The sequence below is a fragment of the Hyaena hyaena genome, unplaced genomic scaffold, assembly GCF_003009895.1.
Source record: "Hyaena hyaena isolate Hyena2069 unplaced genomic scaffold, ASM300989v1 scaffold_233, whole genome shotgun sequence".
Taxonomy (NCBI): Eukaryota; Metazoa; Chordata; class Mammalia; order Carnivora; family Hyaenidae; genus Hyaena; species Hyaena hyaena.
Window position 1 is genome coordinate 363,595 of NW_024080866.1, and position 21,042 is coordinate 384,636.

A 21,042-nucleotide genomic window follows, 5' to 3' on the forward strand; every position below is an offset into this window, starting at 1 on the left:
GAGCAGATAAACTGTGTTTCTGCCATCTTGTACCACACTCTATTCAAACCTCTATCCTATCACTCCTGCTACACTCACTGGCCCGGATTATCTACCACCCTTCCTCTCTAAACTCTTCTCTCCCAGGGAAGCCAAAGTCAGCAAGGTATGAGACAGAAATTCCAAGAAAGAAGAAATATTTGTGGCAAGTAGGATTCAAGAAAAGCTTCGCCAATGAAGTAATATTTGAACTGGCCTTTGAATAATAGGTCAGATTTAGACACAGAGAAATATTGTGTACAATTCTGGCAGGGGGTGGAGGTTGCTGAGGTAGGGAGGGGATAGGACTGGTGGGAATGGGGTGGAGAAGGACATTTCAGACTAAAGTCACAGCATGTGCAGGGGCTTGGAGGTGGGAGTACATGAGGGAATACTGACTCACTTAATTGTCTTGAGCCTGCGGGTATTTGAAAAGGATTAGTAAAAAGGAAATAGTGTCAGTGTAGGCTGGGATCTTTAATAGTAGCTAATGCATAATGACTTTTCTTAGTTGGTCAGAATAAACTTTAATTTACAAACATGAAAATATGGTGCAAAAAATGTGGCGTATCAGTTCATTTCCATTGACAGCATTTGCAGATTTTAATCTGACCATATATCCACAACTGCCAACCCTTTGGTGCTGCTCCCTTGCTCTTTTCTATAATGGAGTCCTGTTCTTTGATTGGCAGGAACATAGCGGTATTTGCATTCTTAAGCCATACCAAAAAGTGCAAAGCAAACACTATGGACCTGGCATCCTCTCTTTGTCTCCACATGGACTGTGGCTCACAACAATAGCTAAAGGTGGAATTCTGTGTATCCGAGATGTTCACACTTTGGTAAACAATCTTTTTTTTTTTAAATCTTGGGGATGTTTATCTTAATCTCATGTAAGGAACAAAAGCCCTTAGGGAAGGAATTGTACTTCTTTCTTAAGTGAATTAACTCATAACTTATTCACCACTGGCGGTAGTATTGACTTCAACATTTTACCAGTGTTTTTATGTGCTGAGGGTTTGAGTCTCCAAGGGAGGAAACATCAACCAGTAGACCGTTCTCTGCATATAATAAGCATGAGACCCAGACACTGTAGATGAGCTTCAGCCCACCTCCATCACCACTTAGTTGTGTGTCTAGGAGACTCACTGAACTTCAGTGAGCTTCAGATGCTCATTTGTAAAATTCGGAGAACCTTCCATGCCCTCATCTTGTGAGATTCTAATGAGAGCCAGTAAGAGGGTGTATGCAAAAATGCTTTGGAAATAGTGAATTGCTGTGCAAACCTAGGGATTATTACCCCTATCTCCCTGGCCTCTAGGGACCCTGGGCTGGTTGCTACTGCCCCCTACCCAACTCTCCAAGTGATGCTGGAAGAGCAGAAGGGAGAGTTCTCCTTCATCCCTTGCAGACCAACCTCAACATCACCAATACTGCTGCCATTTTCTGATTTGTATCGAGAAAGTGAAAATATTTTCATCTTCCAAAAATGTGTAGGTTTCTTTTCTAGGTTTTGAGACCAGGTCGTACTGGTTTTCAGTATACTTTAGTGAGGTCAGTGATTCTTACCCAGGGTTTTTCCTCACACACCTGAAGCCTTGCAACCACCTACAAACCCGGTAAACCGGGCCCTGGTGTGCACATCCCGCTCTCCTCACTCATCTGTGTAAGAAAGCATATTTGGAATACAGTTGGGCAAAACTGATACTATTATTGTACAGGAAAAGTCTTGATTATGTTGAAGTGGACTATTTGCAAACTTTGCTATATTGTCTCTTATTCAAATGTTTTAAAGTTTATTTATTTATTTTGAGAGAGAGAGAGAGAGAGAACGAGTACATGTGTAGGGGAGGGGTAGAGAGAGAATCCCAAGCAGCCTCCACACTGTCAGAGCATGGAGCCTGATGCAGGACTTGAACTTACAAACTGTGAGATCATGACCTGAGCTGAAATCAAGAGTCAGATGCTTAACCAACTGAGCCACCCAGGCGTCCCTCAAGTGATTTATAACATGCTACAGTTGATGGTGCCATGACATGGCAAGACAACAAAGTTCTTCTAGGTGATTCTGTGCAAAGCACCTCATACATGAGGTTATTCATGGCAGCACTGTTTGTAAAAGCAACCTAATAACAATCAATAGAGGACTGGATAAATAATTGTATATAAACAATACATCAAGAAAACATGGAATGTTATGCAGAATGATAAAATCTTTATGCCACAGTATGGAAAAAACCTCAAGGTCTATGGTCAGAAGGAAAAGCAAGGTACATAATATAATAATGTATTATGCTACAGTTTATGTTAAAAATTATAATTGCATAAAAATTTGCTCCTATGCATTAAAAGACATCTGAAAGGATATTAAAAGTATTAATTACACTGGCTTTGGAGGTGGTTGGGGAATGGAGATAGAAAGGACATTTCACAGCATTGTTTTTGAATTTTGAAACATTTGAATATATTGCCTATTCAAAAAGTTAAAATTTAAAAAAAGATCATGGTTGAGAACCAGTGTGACATATAAATCCCAGTTTTTAGTCAAAGAGCTTAAACTGTTGCCCTGTGTACCAAATCAGTGATGTGTTTTGTGTGGGTTCTACTTGAACTGGTTTAGCATCCTCCATGCGGGGCATGGTACCCTCCATTCTTCACAGTGCCTATTACCCTCTCTCAACAACTCATTACGTGTAAATGAAACTTACCTGACTCTTGAAGGCATCTGAATCTGACATTTCTGCTTGTTCAAGTCTCCTTCCCTAACTTTGAAGCTTTCAGCAATTTGCCTCTGTGTGTCTGGTTTTCCTATTATAAATTGGTGATAACAATCCCTCTCCTTCCATTCTACACAAATGAGAAATCAATATTGGTGAATGTGTTTTGAACTAGGGATTTTCAGTACTATGTATTACTAAGAGGCTACTTCCATGCCAAATAAAATGCTGTGAACAAATAGAAACAGATTTACCCACAAGCGAAAGTGCATGTAACCCCCTTTAGAAAAACTACGTGGTGGAATTGCATTTGTAATTTCTGCACTTTGTTCCTATTAAGGAAACGTTTGCTCGAAGCCGGAGTCATTCTCACCAGGGGCATGGGATTCAATCAGCGAGAATTTCAATTGATGGAAAAAACATTCTAGTGAATGGGAGAGATGATGGCACCCTAGTTTACCTCAGATGGAGGTATGTACAATATACAATAAGCAACTTCATATGGTTTAGTGTTTAAAATGAAGATTTTGTTATTATTACAAATATACAGCAAGGTCACCATAACAAGAGACAGTTGCCATTGAAAAGATTATTATACCCACAGATCCCAAGAGGAGGAGGTTTGCAAGCTCTGTGGCGGGACCACATGGGGAAGCCCCTGAGTGGGTCAGGAGGCAGAGGGAACAAAGGAAACGTGGGCAAGAGCCTCTTTTGATTTCCATGGGAAGGAGCAGACAGGTTTTGCTAGTTTGGATAATTTCAGCAGGTTCTGGGGCATGGGGGCTGGCCCTGGTTGTCTGGTACTTGGTCCAGGGGTGAATAGGGCAGGGAAATAGTAACCCTGAGTTGGAAGTGTGGGCTCTGGATTGGGTAGTTTGCATTTTAAAGGTGGCTCCACTGGCTAGTACTGGAAGGGCCAAAGCCCCAGATGTCAAAGCATCAAAACACAAAAAATAACAAGACAGAGTTAGTACATATGAGATGATTAGGCTTCCCTTTCATAACACCCGTTGGAGGAGTTCAAGGAATGAGGATAATTCTGAAGAGTCCATAATTTTAAAAACTCCTCTTCATCCCTTAAAAACCTGACATAGCTACATATGTGTGTTTGCACACATGTAGATATACTTCTCTAGTTAGACTTAGTTTAGACAATATTAATTTGGATTTTGCTTAGATTAAAATTAAAGTTCTAAATAAAATATTACTCAAGCATGTATATGATGACCAGGGGATAGAGAGCCTGGAAGTGACAGCCTAGACTTTATATATTGCCTTGGTTGATCTTTCAATGGATAGAACTAGTCAATGTGCAATTTATTTTTACAAAAACAGTATTTTACGGTGCCTCCTGCCATTAAAACAGTAACAATACATGGCCTTTCCCCAGTGACATTGTGAAAATGTTAAATATATGTAAATGTTAAATAAAGGTAAATGAAAATTTTATATAATTATTTTAATAATTGTGGTAGTCACTTATTTCAAAGACTCATTTGAACACTGCAACCTCAGGGCCAGTTTATGCATGGCATCTGAATAAAATACTAATTTGTCTCTCATATGTAAGTCCTAATTAATATACCCTTTACAGTAAGTGAACGAACAGCATCTCAGGCAACAGCAAACAAGTGCTGGAGACCTCTTTATAGAAATAAGGACATTTCCACTCATGGGTAATTACATGAACTTCTGACTCAAAGCTGAGTTGGAAACTTTGGTCCAGGACTTACTAACTTTGACCTTTAGGCACATAATAACACCCTCTCTAAATTGTTTACAACACTGTTACTCGGGGGTGGGGGTGGGGTTCTGCAGCAACTGTAAGCTTGTTAGAAATGCTTATTTTTGGTCCTCACCCAGACTTTCTGAGTCATATTTCTGAAACGGAATCATCTGTTTTTAACAAACTCTCCTCCAGGCGATGGTGATGTGCGTAAGTTTGAGATGTATACTGAGTGGAAGTAATGCTTCCCTCAATGATGGGCGCAGGTATTGAGGACTAAAGGGGGACAATGTAATTATATACATGAAGCAGTGCAATGCCAAGTACATTCTAAGATGCTGCCAGAGAAGTGGCTCTTCTGTGCAGTGATGAAGGTGGGTGGGTACAGAGGACATATAGGGACATGTGAGGAGAGGTCACCTCAGAGAGGACAAGAGGCTGGTCATGTCCCAGAGCACATGAAAGTGCTGTCCTCTAAGTAGAGCTCTAATAACTAGAGGGCACTGTGAAGAATTGGCCGCCATATTTCTTTGTGTAGAAATGATTAGGTATCTGGAAATAATGCTGCTAAATGTAAATTTTTAAAACTGTGATTTTGTAGCCTGTTTATTTTCTCTATTTTATTAATATAGGCGATTTGGAGGAAACTTAGCCAATGATATTCTTGAATATTGCCAGAAACTTTTAATGTCTCTGAGCAACACCATGGATAAGGAGAATGATCATTTAAGTATATTACAAAGAAAGTCCTTGAATTTGGGATCAACATCTGAACACACAGTTGAGTTTCAATATAGTGTTTGTCCTTTCCTCCCTCACTTCCTCCCTCTCTTCCTCTTCCTCCCCTTCCTTCCCTGCCTTCTACCCACCCACTCTTTCTTCCTTTCTAAATCAGATATCAGTTTTCAGTTTGTGGTTTTCCTTCAGCAGATATTTAATAATATTTCCCTTTATCCAGGTACCCCATGATTTTCAGTAAGAGCATGAACTACAGCTGAGACAAAATATTCAGCCTTTCTCAAAGCAGTATTTTCAAAGCAAATATTACATCTCAGATTTTATTTAAACCATAATACAATATCTGGGCTTGCCTGTGAAACAAATCTTACCCCTAATTCTGGTGCTTGATCAAACCAGTCTCTCTTTACTTTTATATTACATACGTTATTCTGGAAGTGTCTAGCCAGAGAACAACATTCATTCATTCTTTCATTCAATCACTTAAATATTTATAGAATGCCTACAAAGTGCCAGGCTGTGGGGGATATAGGCATGAACAAGAGAGTAACATTTTCTCTAATCATGGAGTTTACATTCTAATTAAGAGTTGGGTGCGAGCAGGGAGAGATAAGTACTCAAATAAGAAAATATTAGATAGTAACAAGACCTATTTGGCAAATAAAAATGCTAGTGTTTGGCTAGAGTAACCTCTCTAAGGAGCCGACTTGTAAGCTGAGATCTAAATTAAAAGAGGGTACAAAGGTGGGGTCAGGAGGGCAAGAATAGGGAAGAAGGGGAGCATGGATCTGCAATTACAGGAAGGAGGTGAAGAGGGATGTGGTAAATGTGTGACTTGTTTGATCATTTCTGTTCTCAGTGAAAAGTGTGGCTGATATAAGGACAAATTGGCAGGAATTAAGTTAATAAAACATTACTGCTTGGGCAGGCAAAATTTTTTGGTATTATTTTAAAAAATGCAACAAGTGCAAAGGGATCCAAAGCAATTATATGAAGTAGGGTGGGAGAAGAAGAATTTTAATTTTAAGAAATATCTGTCTTCTTCTAAGATAAATGAAGATACGAACCCAAGCATTGATTCATCACAAGAGGAATTAATCCTAGTTGATAATTCAAAGGAAATTCCCTGGATACAACAGAAAAACCAGGAGGTATTTATAAAACATGGAAGAGGTTTGAAAAAATGTGCCAAATAGACTAGTTTCCTATGAAAACCCATTGGAAAGTTAGGAAGTAGAGTGAGATATTACTAGGCAGAGTGTTGTACCCTACAAGTGTGACTTTCCTGAAAGCAAACACCGTAAACTAGCCCAGTCTTTTAGATTAGGTTATTTTGAGTTTTAAGAAGTGTTCTTAAGCTAATATGAAACAGAAAAAAAATGTCTACAGGAGCCAAACTGAAGAATAATCAGATACCTCATGTTGGGGTGAATGTTGAGGGACACTGCAAAGTTGATTTAAAGAAAAAGAGTGGTCCAGAAACAGGAGAAAGGACATGGTGGCTTCAGATGTGCAGGAAGGTGACAAAGGTAGTGGCTCGTGTCTGAATTTAGCTTGTTAGTCCCGTTCAAGTTCCCCATAAAATAGCAAATTGGTTTCCTTTGTCAACTAGTCTGTATTTAATTTTTTCACTATTTATCTTCTTTCCATTGGCCTTATAAATGACATCAGTTGCAAGTTACTTTGATGGCCACTTACATAGTAACAGTTGACTTAAGCAAGGCATTGCAGTGATGTTATTTCATGTACACTTTGTATCATTAGTCTTTAAATATTTTTTTATTTCTAGAGGCGTGCTATCTATGTATCTGTGTATATATGTATCTACCTATCTGTCATATTTCTCTTGCCTGTCTAAGAGATATACTTGTTCCATTTCAGGCCATCAGAAAGGAAGTTAAATTGTTTTACAACAAAAGGAAAGAGATAAAAGCAGGAATCAAAGCAGTTGCTAAAACTGTAAGTGTTGTGATTTCATATACTAATACATTGGCCCCCCGTCTAAAGTTACTTTCTACATTTATTTTATCCAACACAGCATGAGGAGCTATACTCATTATTTCCTCCTCTGCCAGTAAGCTCAGTTTTCTGAGGTGCTTTTAACACGGTGAGATTTTTACCATACGACACTAGATATAAAACAGTGATTTTGGTTTTCTTCATCTTCCTGAAACGCTGGGTCTTATTTGTTTTTTTAATACTTATTTTTATCAAAGTTATATGTTTATACTTTTAAAAATTAAATAATGAGTTATATAATAAAGCGTAATGTCTTTAAAGCAGCCCCTGCCCTAGTTGTTTTTACAAGGATTCCTGTACTCCTGAGGTACATGTTTTCAATTCTTTCACCTTTTTTGTTTGGATATTTATCTCTATCTTTCTAAATAGTCTTTTTAATACTGCTATTTCTTGATATTTCTATTTTGACATTAACGGTGGGCCTCCTGGCATGGAAGAGTGGTATTTAGTTTCCTTTACATCCCCATCAGTACAGCAAACACATAAATCCATACTCCATATGCACACTATTATAGCTGTGTAAATGTTTTTCAAAGCTGAGCCACATGGTGTGTTGTGATTACATTTCTATTTTATAATTATAATTTTCCTGGAATTAATAATTGCTTTGTTTTAGTTTAAGTCTTTCTATGTACCTATTACCTATTCAGACTCTCAAAATGCTAAAAACTCTTCCTGATACAGTCAAATACCTGAGGTAAACAAGCTATCATGCTTTAGTTAGTTTGTTGTTTGTCTGTTTGTTTGTTTTTATGACCCACGTTTCCATCTTCCAGCTCCACTCTAAGCACCTTGCCCCCCACACCTGGCAAATGGTCTAGGGAGCTTGTGTCCTAGGGACTTATCTTGTCCATTCTCCTGGGAAATCCTCTCACCTGCCCCCTGAGTGGGAGCCCCTCTTTCCAGGGCCCCACATAGTTTTCTTTGTTTTCTTGATGTGCATCTTCCGGTAGCTTCCTAAGCAGGACTACTGTGTTCTCTCATGTTTGAAGACATCATTTATCAGATAGCTGTGCTTCTGGCATGCCACTTAAATGTAATACTATATGAATGGTGCCTGCCCCCTAGAGTTGTACAAGAGCTTTGGCTCTGTTCTTCAGAAAGAGCATGTGAGAGGGACATTTTTAAGTCTTGGCTTTTCTTAAAATGTCTTTATCCTATTGTCAGTGCTCATTTGATAGCTTGCCTAGGGGTTCATAGATTTCCCCTCAGAATTTTGAAGGCTTGCCCCATCATCTTCTAGCTTTCACTGTTCACTTTAGTGATTCTCAATTCTGATTCTCAATTCTTTGTATGTAATCAGATTCTTGTCTCTGCAAACTTATAGGATGTTTTCTTTATCCCGGCTGTTAGGAAATTTCATAATTATGTGCATCAAAAGATTTGATGGATTTTCTTGGTGTGATGATGCAAATATACTCTCCACCCTTTTCTACCCTGTTCTCAGCCCCAAGAAGCTGGCCTGTGTGGATAGCATCAATGTACTGCCTTGCCTCTGGCTTCTGGTTAGGTGTAACCAGTGAGTGGCATCAGCAGGAGATCAGAAGGCAGGGCCTTTATTCCTCAGCGGCCTCTTCATGGTATCAGGATTTGGCAGTGACAGCTAGGCCTTTCTCAAAGCTACCGATCTCTCCAGGTTCCAGTAACTACTCCCCACCCTTGCCCTTCTCACAGTGGAACCATGATAGCTTTCTGTGGTTGCCGGCCCGAGATGCTTTATCATGCCCAGTTGCTTTCCTTTACCCTGACAATACTTTTGTAAAAGTCCCTCTACCCAGTAATCCCAGGTGACTGTGTCATCTTTTTTTTTTGTACCCAGTTTGTGTGCTTTGTCTTTTCCATGTGCTAGGCATTGGTGAGCACTTTCAATATAAAAATAAATAAAAATTAAAAAAAAAAAAACAACTTTGACTTTCAGTTCTGGGAAATGTCCTCAAATTTTCTTTGGGAAATTCCTCTCCTTTGTTTCATTTTCCTGATTACTAATTGGGTCACGTATCTTTTAATAACTCTCAAAGACTTTGTAGTCTCTCTTCTGGGAATTCCCTGTTCATACCCTTTGCCTATTTTTCTGTTGAGTTGTTGGCCTTTTTCTTTTTGATTGTAGGAGTTCTTTATTTTTATTTTAATTTACATTTATTTATGATAATTAAGGTTAATTAAACTGTGATAATAACTAGGCTCCAAAAATATAGTGGCATAGAGATTAGAAGGTTATGTCAGGTCATTAGCGGCTCAGGTCCGTGCAGTCATTCAGAGAGGCAGGTGGCAGAAATGCAGCTGTCTTCAACACAAAGTGTCCAAGGTCGCCTTGCTAGGTCTCACCACAGTTAGCTGGGAGGAGAAGGAGCACAGAGATACAAGGGGAAAATCGAGAGGCGGTTCTTATTACTAGGTTGAACCACATGAAATCAGTTTTACATGGCTCAACCTAATACACTACGTACATTTTTTGTCTTGTGTCTTAACTTTTATAATGTGCCTTTTGAAATGCAGAATTTAAAAATTATGATCCAAATTTATTGATATTTTATTTAGAGATTTTGTTTTGTGTGTCTGATTTTAAAAGGTCTTCCAAACTCTTTATTTAATCTACTCCTTTATTTAATTTACTTCATGAATGGTATGAGGTATGGATCTTACTTTATTTTTTCAAATAAATAGCCCATTTTGCCAGGGCTTTTTACTGAATGTGCCACCCCTTCTGCACTGACTTGTGGAGCCTCCTCTATCAATCCCTTGATTCCGTGTATAGAGTATTGTTTCTGGACTTTATTCTGAAATTGAGTGTTGATTATTTCCCAAGCCAATTACAAACTATTTTGATAGCTATAGCTGTATAAAATAATTTTATACCTTGAAAGTAATTCTCTCTTTATTCTTTTAATTATTTTTTTCAATGTTTATTTATTTATTTTGAGAGAGAGAGCAGGCATTTGTGAATGAGTGGGGCAAGGGCAGAGAGAATCCTTTTTAATTTAAAAAATTTTTCATTTTATTTATTGAGAGAGAGAGAGTAGCAGAGAGAGAGGGAGAGAGAATCATAAGCAGACTCCATGCTTTCATTGTGGAACCCAACATGGGGCTTGATCCTATGATCAGAGATCATGATCTGAGCCCAAATCAAGAGTCGAAACTTAACTGACTGAGCCAACCAGGCACCCCTCTCCCTTTATACTTTTACAAAAGAAAGATGTTGGCCTTTTTATGCACACTTATTTTTCTATTTGAATTTTAAAATTGGTTTGTCGATCTCCAAGAAAAACTCTGATTGGACTTTGATTGAGACTATATTGCTTATGTTTGATTTGGGTAAGAGTTTATTTACTATCTGAAAGTTTGTATATATACATAATTTAATGTTTATTTATTTTTGAGAGAGACAGTGTGAGTGGGGGAGGGGCAGAGAGAGAGGGAGACACAGAATCTGAAACATGGAGCCTGTTTTAGATTCTGTGTCTCCCTCTTTCTCTGACCCTCCCCTACTTAAGCTGTCTGTCTCTCTCTCAGAAATAAATTAAAAAACATAAAAAAAAAAAAAGAAAAGAAAAGAAACAGGCTCTAGGCTCTGAGCTATCAGGACAGAGCCCAATGCAGGGCTTGAACTTGGGAACGGCAAGATCATGACGTTGCTCATGTAACGAGATCATCACGATGCTCAAGTAACTTAGCCACCCAGGTATCCCATAATTTATGAAAATTTATAATATAAATCTTATATGTAATATGTATTATATAAGTATAATATTTATATGTAAATAATATATATCTGTATTCAATTAAAAAATTTTTATTGAAGTTTTTTTTTTAGTTAGTTACATACAGTGCAATATTGGTTTCAGGAGTAGAATTCAGTGATTTGTCACTTACATACAACACCCAGTGCTCATCACAAGTGCCCTTCTTTGTGCCCATCACCGTCTAGCCCATCTCCTACCCACCTCCCTCCATCAACCCATAGTTTGTTCTCTATCATTAAGAGTGTCTGTGGTTTGGCAGAGAAGGACAAATATCATATGTTTGCACGTATAGGAGGATTAGGAGGAACTTGACGGAGGAACAAGGGGGAGAAGAAGGGGGGAAATGGTGGGGGAAAGGGAGAGAGGCAAACCATGAGAGACTCTTGAATGCTGACAAAAACTGAGGACTGATGGATGTGGGAGGGAGGGGGGATGGGCATGGAGGAGGACACTTGTGGGGATGAGCACTGAGTGTTATGTGGAAACTAATTTGATAATAAACTATTTGTAAAAAAAAAAAAAAAAAAAGAGTGTCTGTGGTTTGTTTCCCTCTCTTCTCTTTTTCTTCCCTTCCCATGTGTTCATCTGTTTTGTTTTCTCCCCTCCCAGGAATGCGACCTTTATTTATTTTTTTATATAATTTTATTTATTTATTTATTTACATCTAAGTTAGTTAGCATATGATGCAATTATGATTTCAGGAGTAGATTCCAGTGATTCATCCCTTATGTGCAACACCCAGTGCTCATCCCAACAAGTGTCTTCCTTAAAGCCCTTACCCATTTAGCCCATCCCCCCACCTACAATTCCTCCAGCAACCCTCAGTTTTTTTTCTGTATTTAAGAGTCTCTTATGTTTTGCCCCCTTCCTTGTTTGTATATTATTTTTACTTCCCTTCCCTTATGTTCATCTGTTTTGTATCTTAAATTCCTCATATGAGTGAAGTCATATGATAATTTTCTTCTCTAATTTTGCTTAATATAATACACTCTAGTTCCATCAACATAGTTGCAAATGGCAAATTTCATTCTTTTTGATTACTGCGTAATACTCCACTGTATATATACCACATCATCTTTATCCATTCATCTGTTGATGGACATTTAGGCTCTTTCCATACTTTGGCTATTGTCAGTAGTGCTGCTGTAAACATTTGGGGTGCATGTGTCCCTTTGAAATAGAATGCCTGTATCCTTTGGCTAAAAACCTAATAGTACAATTTCTGGGTTGTAGGGTAGTTCTATTTTTCATTTTTTTAAAGAACCTCCACACTGTTTTCCAGAATAGCTGCACCAATTTGCATTCCTACCAGCAGTGCAAAAGAGATCTTCTTTGTCCACATCTTCACCAACATCTTTTGTTCCTGAGTTGTTAATGTTAGCCATTCTGACAGGTGTGAGATGATATCTCAGGGTGGTTTTGATTTGTATTTCCCTAATGATGAGTGATGTTGAGCATTTTTTCATGTGTCAGTTGGCCATCTGGATGTCTTCTTTGGAGAAGTGTCTATTCATGTCTTTTGCCCATTGCTTCACTGGATTATTTGTTTTTTGGATGTTGAGTTTGATAAGTTCATTATAGATTTTGGATACTAACCCTTTATCTGATATGTCATTTCTAAATATCTTCTCCCATTCGATTGGTTGCCTTTTAGTTTTGCTGATTGTTTCCTTCACTGTGCAGAAGATTTTTATTTTGATGAGGTCCCAATAGTTCATTTTTGCTTTTGTTTCCCTTGCTTCCAGAGACGTGTTGAGTAAGAAGTTGCTGTGGCTGAGGTCAAAGAGGTTTTTGCCTACTTTCTCCTCTAGGATTTTGATGGCTTCCTGTCTTACATTTAGGTCTTTCATCCATTTTGAGTTTATTTTTGTGTATGGTGTAGAATAGTGGTCCAGGTTCCTTTTTCTGTATATCACTATCCAGTTTTCTGAGCACCATTTGCTGAAGAAACTCATTATTCCATTGGATATTCCTTCCTGCTTTGTCAAAGATTAGTTAGCCATATGTTAGTGGGTCCATTTCTGGGTTCTCTCTTGTGTTCCATTGATCTGAATGTCTGTTTTTGTGCCAGTATACTGTCTTGATGATTACACTTTGTAATACATCTTGAAGTCTGGGATTGTGATGCCTCCAGCTTTGGTTTTCAGGATTGCTTTGGCTATTCCGGGTCTTTTTCTGGTTCTATACACATTTTAGGATTGTTTGTTCTACCTTTGTGAAGAATACTGGTGTCATTTTGATAGAGATTGCATTGAATATGTAGATTGCTTTGGGTAGTATCAACATTTTAACAATATTTGTTCTTCCAATCCATGAACATGGAATATTTTTCCATTTTGTTGCGTCTTCAATTTCTTTCATAAGCTTTCTATAGTTTTCGGTATAGGTTTTATTCTCAGGTATTTATGGGTTTTGGTGCAATTGTAAATGGGATTGATTCCTTGATTTCTCTTTCTGTTGCTTCATTATTGGTGTATAGGAATGCAACTGATTTCTTTGCATTGATTTTATATCCTGAGACTTTGCTGAATTCATGGATCAGTTCTAGCAGTTTTTTGGTGGCATCTTTTGGGTTTTCCATATACAGTATCATGTCGTCTGCGAAGAGTGAAAGTTTGACTTCCACCTGGCTGATTTGGATGCCTTTTATTCCTTTGCGTTGTCTTATTGTTGAGGCAAGGACTTCCAATACTATGTTGAAAAACAGTGGTCAGAGTGAACATTTCTGTTGTGTTCCTGACTTTAAGGAGAAAGCTCTCAGTTTTTCCCCATTGAGGATGGTATTAGCAGTGGGTCTTTCATATATGGCTTTTATGATCTTGAGGTATGATCCTTCTATCCTTACTTTACTGAGGGTTTTTATCAAGCAACAATGCTATAGTTTGTCAGATGCTTTCTCTGCATCTCTTGAGAGGATCATGTGATTCTTGTCCTTTCTTTATTGATGTGATTTTGTGGATTGAACCAGCCCTGCACCACAGGAATAAATCCCACTTGATCATGGTGAATAATTCTTTTAATGTATTGTTGAATCCAGTTAGCTAGTATCTTGTTGAGGATTTTTGCACCCATGTTCATCATGGAATTTGGTCTGTAGTTCTCCTTTTTAGCGGGGTCTTTGTCTAGTTTTGGAGTCAAGGTAATGCTGGCTTCATAGAATGAGTTTGTAAGTTTTCCTTCCATTTCTATTTTTTTGGAAAGGCTTCAAAAGAATAGTATTAAGTCTTTTTTAAATGTTTGGTAGGATTCCCTTGGAAAGCTATCCAGCCATAGACTCTTGTTTTTTGGGAGATTTTTGATTACTAATTCAATTTCTTTACTGGTTATAGGTCTGTTCAAATTTTCTATTTCTTCCTGTTTCAATTTTGGTAGTTTATATGTTTCTAGGAATTTGTCCATTTCTTCTAGATTGCCCAGTTTATTGGCATATAATTGCTAATAATATTCTATTATTATTGTTTGTATTTCTGCAGTGTTGGTTGTGATCGCTCCTCTTTCATTCTTGATTTTATTTAGTTGGGTCCTTTCCTTTTGATCAAACTGGCTACGGGTTTATCAATTTTGTTAATTCTTTCAAAGAACCAGCTCCTGGTTTCATTGATCTACTCTACTGTTGTTTTTTTTTTTTTTTAATTTTGATAACATTAATTCCTGCTCTAATCTTTATTACTTCCTGTCTTGTGCTGGTTTGGGGTTTTATTTGCTGTTCTTTTTCCAGCTCTTTAAGGTGCAAGGTTAGGTTGTGTATCTGAGACCTTTCTTCCTTCTTTAGGAAGGCCTAAAGATTGCTAGATTGATTATTGGATTGCTATATACTTGCCTCTTATGACCACCTTTGCTGCATCCCGGAGGTTTTGGGCTGTGGTGTTATCATTTTCATTGGCTTTCATGTACTTTTTAATTTCCTCTTTAACTTCTTGGTTAGCCCATTCATTCTTTCATAGGATGTTCTGTAGTCTACAAGTATTTGTTGTCTTTCCAAGTTTTTTCCTGTGGTTGATTTTGTTTCATAGCGTTGTGGTCTTAAAATGTGCATAGTTTTGATATCAATCTTTTTGTATTTGTTGAGGGCTGATTTGTATCCCAGTATATGGTCTATTCTGGAGAATACTCCATGTGCACTCAAGAAGAATGTGTATTCTGCTGCTTTAGGATGAAATGCTCTGAATATATCTTTTAAGTCCATCCAGTCCAGTGTGTCTTCAAAGCCATTGTTTCCTTGTTGATTTTCTATTTAGATGATCTGTCCATTGCTGTAAGTGGGGTGTTGAAGTCCTCTATTATTATTGTATTATTATCAATGAGTTTCTTTATGTTTGTGATTGATTAATTTATATATTTGAGTGCTCTCACTTTTGGAGAATAAACATTTACAATTGTTAGATTTCTTGGTGGATAGATCCCATAATTATGATAAAATGCCCTTCTTCATCTCTTGTTATAATCTTTATTTTAAAATAGATTGTCTTATATAAGTATGGCTACTCTGGCTTTCTTTTGGTGACCATTAGTATGATAGATGATTCTCCATCCCCTTTTTTGTTGAATCTAATCAGAGTTCTCTGTGCTTTATGGATTTTGATATCTGTGTCTTTCTTCAGGTTAGGAAAATTTTCTGCTATGATTTGCTCACATAAACATTCTCCCACTTTTTCTCTCTCCTAATCTTCTAGGACCCCTATGATTCAGATGTTGTTCCTTTTAATGAGTCACTAAGTTCTCTAATTCTTATATCATGCTCTTTTGCCTTAATTTCCCTCTTTTTATTTCCTGCTTCATCATTCTCCATAAATTTGTCCTCTATATTGCAGATTCACTGCTCTGCTTTATCCTTCCTTGCCGCTGGGGCATTCATTCAAGATTGCATCTCAGTTACAGCATTTTTAATTTCATCCTGACTAGATTTTACTTCTTTTATCTCCACAGAAAGAGATTCTATGCTTTTTTCAACCCCAGCTAGTATTCTTATTATCGTGCTTTTAAATTCTGCTTTACACGTCTTGCTTGTATCTGTGTTGATTAAGGCCCTGGCTGTCATTTCTTCCCATTCTTTCTTTTGGGGTGAATTCCTTTGTTTCATCATTTTGAAGGAAGAAAAAGAATTAATAAAATAAATAAATAAAAATTTAAAAATTAAAAACATCACAAAAAAATAAAAGGATGCTAGATCATAGGTGTGTTTGGGTCTGGTTATTGAAAGCAGCTTGATAGAATGGAGAAAAAAAGGGAAGTAAAAGAAAAGGAAAAATAGGAAAACGTTTGAAAGTTAAAGAAGTGAATACAATATAATAAAAAGAATTAAATGATGAAAGTAAAATAGAATTTAAAAATTTTACAGAAAAATAAAAAATATAGCAGAGTAAAATTAAAGAGAAATCTTTTTTATAAAAATTAAAATTAAAATAATTTTTTTTCTCTTTCTGTATTCAAGAATAAGAAAAGAAAAAGAATTGAATAGATGCACCAGTGAAAAGAATGAAATACGATTGAAATGACATCCAGTTTTCCCCCTAGAAGTCAAGCTATAATGCACTTTATAGTCTGTAAACTAGGCAGGCAGAGAGACTTATGGTATTCCTCAAGAGCATAGTTGGCCCAGTCAGATGGGGCTTGGTGTAATGGCTCCATTCTCCACTAGATGTCACTGCTTAGTTTACTGGGCTCGATCGTTGCTGTTGCAGTGTGTGTACACATGTATGCATATGCATAGGAGGAGTGAAAATGGTGCCACCCAGCTACTCTGTCTCTAGTACCAGAACTCTGTTCTCTCACCAAGGAGCAATCAAGCACCCCTCCTTTGTCTCCAGCTTCTGTCCACTCCCCTCTTCTACAATGTCTGACCAAGCTGTCAGCCTGCCAGGCGGTACCTCCCTCATGAGTTTTATCTCAGATGGGGCTGTGTTTCCAAACCCCTCACATCTGAGGGCCCTACAGTTTTGGCCCTCTCAGACCCAATGGATGAGGGTCTCACCCAGCAGTGGTACGTTTGCATGACTGTGCTGCTGCAGATGCTCAGAGACTGCAGCTGGGTGCCAGCCTGCCCCAGAAAGAGTTTATTCAATCATGTTGCAGCAGTTTTTCAGGGATTATGGTAAATCACAACACACATCTGGTGCCAGGCTTCACCCTTAACATCCTTGTTCCAACACCACCTAACATGGCTGTTCTCCGGGGTCCACTGGGACCTTTGCCTGTAGGGAGGCCACACAGCCTCTACCAGTGTCTTCCCAGCAGGGGAACAGCCTCCCCGCATGTAGCCCAAGGACCCTTTGGACCTCTTTGTCTGCTCCTGGGAATTTGCCCTTCCCACCTGAGCTCCACCACATATCAAGCTGTGGAGTTTTAGACTCTGCAATCCCATGTATTATTGGTATTTAACCCCTCTTCTTTCTCCTTTCTCCCTTTCTTGTTCAGTCCCTGCAGTGTTTCCACTCTTTCTCTTTTCTCTAGCTGCTTTCTGGGGGAATGCTTTCCCTGTACTCTCCCCCTGTGTCTCCATCCTCTCTCCACAAGCAAAAACAGCTCCCTACCCTCTGGCCTTCTTCATCTCTTGTTACAGGCTTTTTTTTTTTTTTTTTTTTAAATCTAGTTTGTTACAGGCCATTTGTAGCAAAGTGGGTGGAACTCAAGGGTATTATGCTAAGTGAAATAAGTCAGGCAGAGAAAGACAGATACCATATGTTTTTACTCATATGTGGATCAGGAGAAACTTAACAGAGGACCATAGGGGAGGGGAAGGGGAAAAAAAGTAGTTATGGAGAGGGAGGGGGCAAACCATAAAAGACTCTTAAATACTGAGAACAAACGGAGGATTGATGGAGGGGTGGGGAAGAGGGGAAAATGGGTGATGGGCATGGAGAAGGACACTTATTGGGATGAGCACTGGCTGTTATATGGAAACTATAACAATAACAATAAACTATATTTTAAAAAGTAAATAAAAAAATAAAATCTAGTTTGTTGACCTGGGTGGGTCAGTCAGTTGAGCATCCGACTTTGGCTCCAGTCATTACCTTGCGTTCATGGGTTTAAGCCATGTCAGGCTTTGTGCTAATAGCTAGGAACCTGGAGTCAGCTTCGGATTCTTTGTCTCCCCCTCTCTCTGCCTGTTGCCTGTCCATGCTCTGTTTCTCTCTCAAAAGTAAACATTAAGAAAATTTTTTTAAGTCTAGTTTGTTCAGTGTAGTGTAAAATGACTGTATAATTTTCTCACTACATTTATTTTAGATACTTTATAGGTTTTTTTTAAGACTTTTGTGAATGGAATATTTTTCTATTACATTTTCTAATTTGTTACTACTAGTATATATGAATGTTACTAATTTTATCTTTTATAATATGATCACCTTGCTGAACTCTCTTTTTAGTTCTGCTTTTTGTCAGTTGATTCTCTTGGATTGTCTAGGTAAACTATCATATCTTCTGAAAATCATGTCTCTTATCAAGTTTTATACTTCATTTCTTTTTCTTGTCTTATGTCAAGGGCTTCTAATATAATAGTGGTCATAGGAGTAGACATGCTTGTCTTATTCCTGACCTTAAGGGGAAAGGTTCTAACTTTTCAGTGTGATACTTGTCTCAGCGTCTGCTAGATATCCTTCTTCACTAGTTAAAAAATAGCTTTCTAGGGGCGCCTGGGTGGCTCAGTCGGTTGGGCGTCCGACTTCGGCTCAGGTCATGATCTCACAGTTCATGGGTTCGAGCCCCGCATCGGGCTCTGTGCTGACAGCTAGCTCAGAGCCTGGAGCCTGCTTCACGTTCTGTGTCTCCCTCTCTCTCTGACCCTCCCCTGCTCGCACTGTCTCTCTCTCTCAGAAATAAATAAAAAACATTAAAAAAAATAGCTTTCTATTCCTTGTTACCTAAGAGTTGTTATTGTGAATTTTATTGTGAAGTTTATCAAATGCCTTGTGTTCCTCTGGTAGATAGTGGTCATTTTAAGCAGTACACAGATTCCATTTGCTAATATTTCATTTAGGATTTCTGTATCTCTATTTGTATTTAGGATTTTTATATCTCTGTCCATAAATAATATTATTTTCTTGTACTTTCTTTGTCTATCAGGGTTAGACTAGCCTTGTAAAGTGAATTAAATAGTTTTCTACTTTTTTCCATGCTCTGTAACAGCTTGTATAAAGATTCTCCTTTAAGTTTTGGTTAAAAGAGAAACAAAAAGTTCACAAGCACATATATAACCATCTGTTCCTAATTTCTCTTACAGGTTTCCTATTTCAAGTATAGATTTGATAAATTATATTTTCTTAGAAAATTGTTCATCTCATCTAGATTTTTCAATATATAATATATATTTATATAATAGTCTAATTTCAAGTCTTCCCTGATTTTTCAGTTATAGCTCTCTCTTTATTCTTAATTGTATATTTATGCCTTTGATCTTTTTTCTTGATCATACTTTATAACAGTGTTTCCATTTTATTAATATGGTACAGTTTTTATTGATAACTCTATTATTATAAGAGAATTATATATATATAATTTTATATGTATACATTTGGCCAGTATAGGGTTTTAGCAATTTAGAATTTTATTTGTTCTTCCCTACTTCCTTCAGGGTTGTTTGTCCTCATTTTGTTACTTTTTTGAGTTGAAAACTAGGTTTATTTTCTATCTTCCAATGTGCATGAACGACTGTAAATATACCTCTTAGTACCACTTTCACTATATTGCATTGGTCTGGTAAGTAATTTTCTCATTTTTCCTTAGTTGTAAACATTTTAATTTCGTTTTGAATACATCAACCAAAGGGTTTCTTAGAGGAGTGTATGTATGTGTCTGTTTTCAATTTTCAGATTGCCTTGTATATTATTATAGATTGTTTTGTATATCTTTTCTTTGTTAACTTTGAAATATATTTCACTGTGGTCAGTAAATAAAGCTTGCTGAGATTGTCCTTGTCATCTTGTATACAGTCACTTTTTGTTACTGTTAAATGTGTGTTTGTAAAGAATATTTTATTCTCTGGGTCTTTTTGGTGGGGGAGGGGAGTAGGGGTAGATAATACTGTTCTTTAAATTCTTATTAGATCAATCTAATTGTGTCAAGTTCTTCATATCCATATTTATGTTTTTCCTGTTTGAGCTGTTATTACCTAGGATATGGTTATCAATTTGTCAATTTATCCTTCTACTTCCATCAGTATTTATGTTAGATGTCAAAATGTGCAGAACAGATCTACTCAATAAATTATTCCTTTTGTCCATATGAAATATCTGTCTCTTTTAATATTCTCTTTTAATATTGTCTCTTTTAATATTCTCACTTTACATTTCATTTCTTATATTCATGTTTTTGCTGTATTTCTTTTTGTTAGCACTTATTTATATATCTTTTTCCAGTCCTTTATTTCCAACTTTCTTTTGTCTGCTGATCATTATATAGCCGGATTATTTTTTGTAAATCCTATCTAAACTTTTTAATAGGTGAGTTTAGTCCTGTTTATTATGATTATTGATGTTTAAAATTATTCCTGCCATCACAATCCTAGACTTTAGCCTCTACCACAAAGCTATAATCATCAAGACAGTATGGTATTGATTATTATGGTATAATCATCAAGATAGACACATAGACCAATGGAATAGAATAGAGAACCCAGAAATAGACCTGCAAATGTATGGCCAGTTAATCTTTGGCAAAGCAGGAAAGAGTATCCAATGGAAAAAAGACAGCCTCTTTAACAGATGGTGCTGGGAGAACTGGACAGCAAAATGTAAAAGAATGAAACTAGACCACCTTCTTACACCATACACAAAAATAAACTCAAAATGGATGAAAGACATAAATGTGAGACAAGAAACTATCAAAACCCTAGAGGAGAAAGCAGGCAACAACCTTTTTGACCTCAGCCACAGAAGGTTCTTGCTTGATACATCTCCAAAGGCAAGGGAATTAAAAGCAAAAATGAACTATTGAGACCTCATCAAGATAAAAAGCTTCTGCACTGCAAAGGAAATAATCAACAAAACTAAAAAGCAACCAAGAAAATGGGAAAAGATACTTGCAAGTGACATATCAAATAAAGGGTTAATATCCAAAATCTATAAAGAACTTACCGAACTCAACA

The 21,042-nt window shown here is 37.2% G+C and overlaps 1 protein-coding gene across 1 annotated transcript in view; it reads left to right on the forward strand.

Moving 5' to 3' along the window:
• Window positions 1-21,042, forward strand: part of CFAP43 (cilia and flagella associated protein 43) — a 106,155-nt gene that overhangs the window by 43,566 nt on the left and 41,547 nt on the right. Inside the window, exons 15-19 of the mRNA XM_039243999.1 lie at window positions 711-860; window positions 3,076-3,206; window positions 5,094-5,241; window positions 6,249-6,350; window positions 7,081-7,158. Of these exons, the coding sequence (XP_039099930.1) occupies window positions 711-860; window positions 3,076-3,206; window positions 5,094-5,241; window positions 6,249-6,350; window positions 7,081-7,158 (609 nt within the window). The remainder of the gene's footprint in view (window positions 1-710; window positions 861-3,075; window positions 3,207-5,093; window positions 5,242-6,248; window positions 6,351-7,080; window positions 7,159-21,042) is intronic.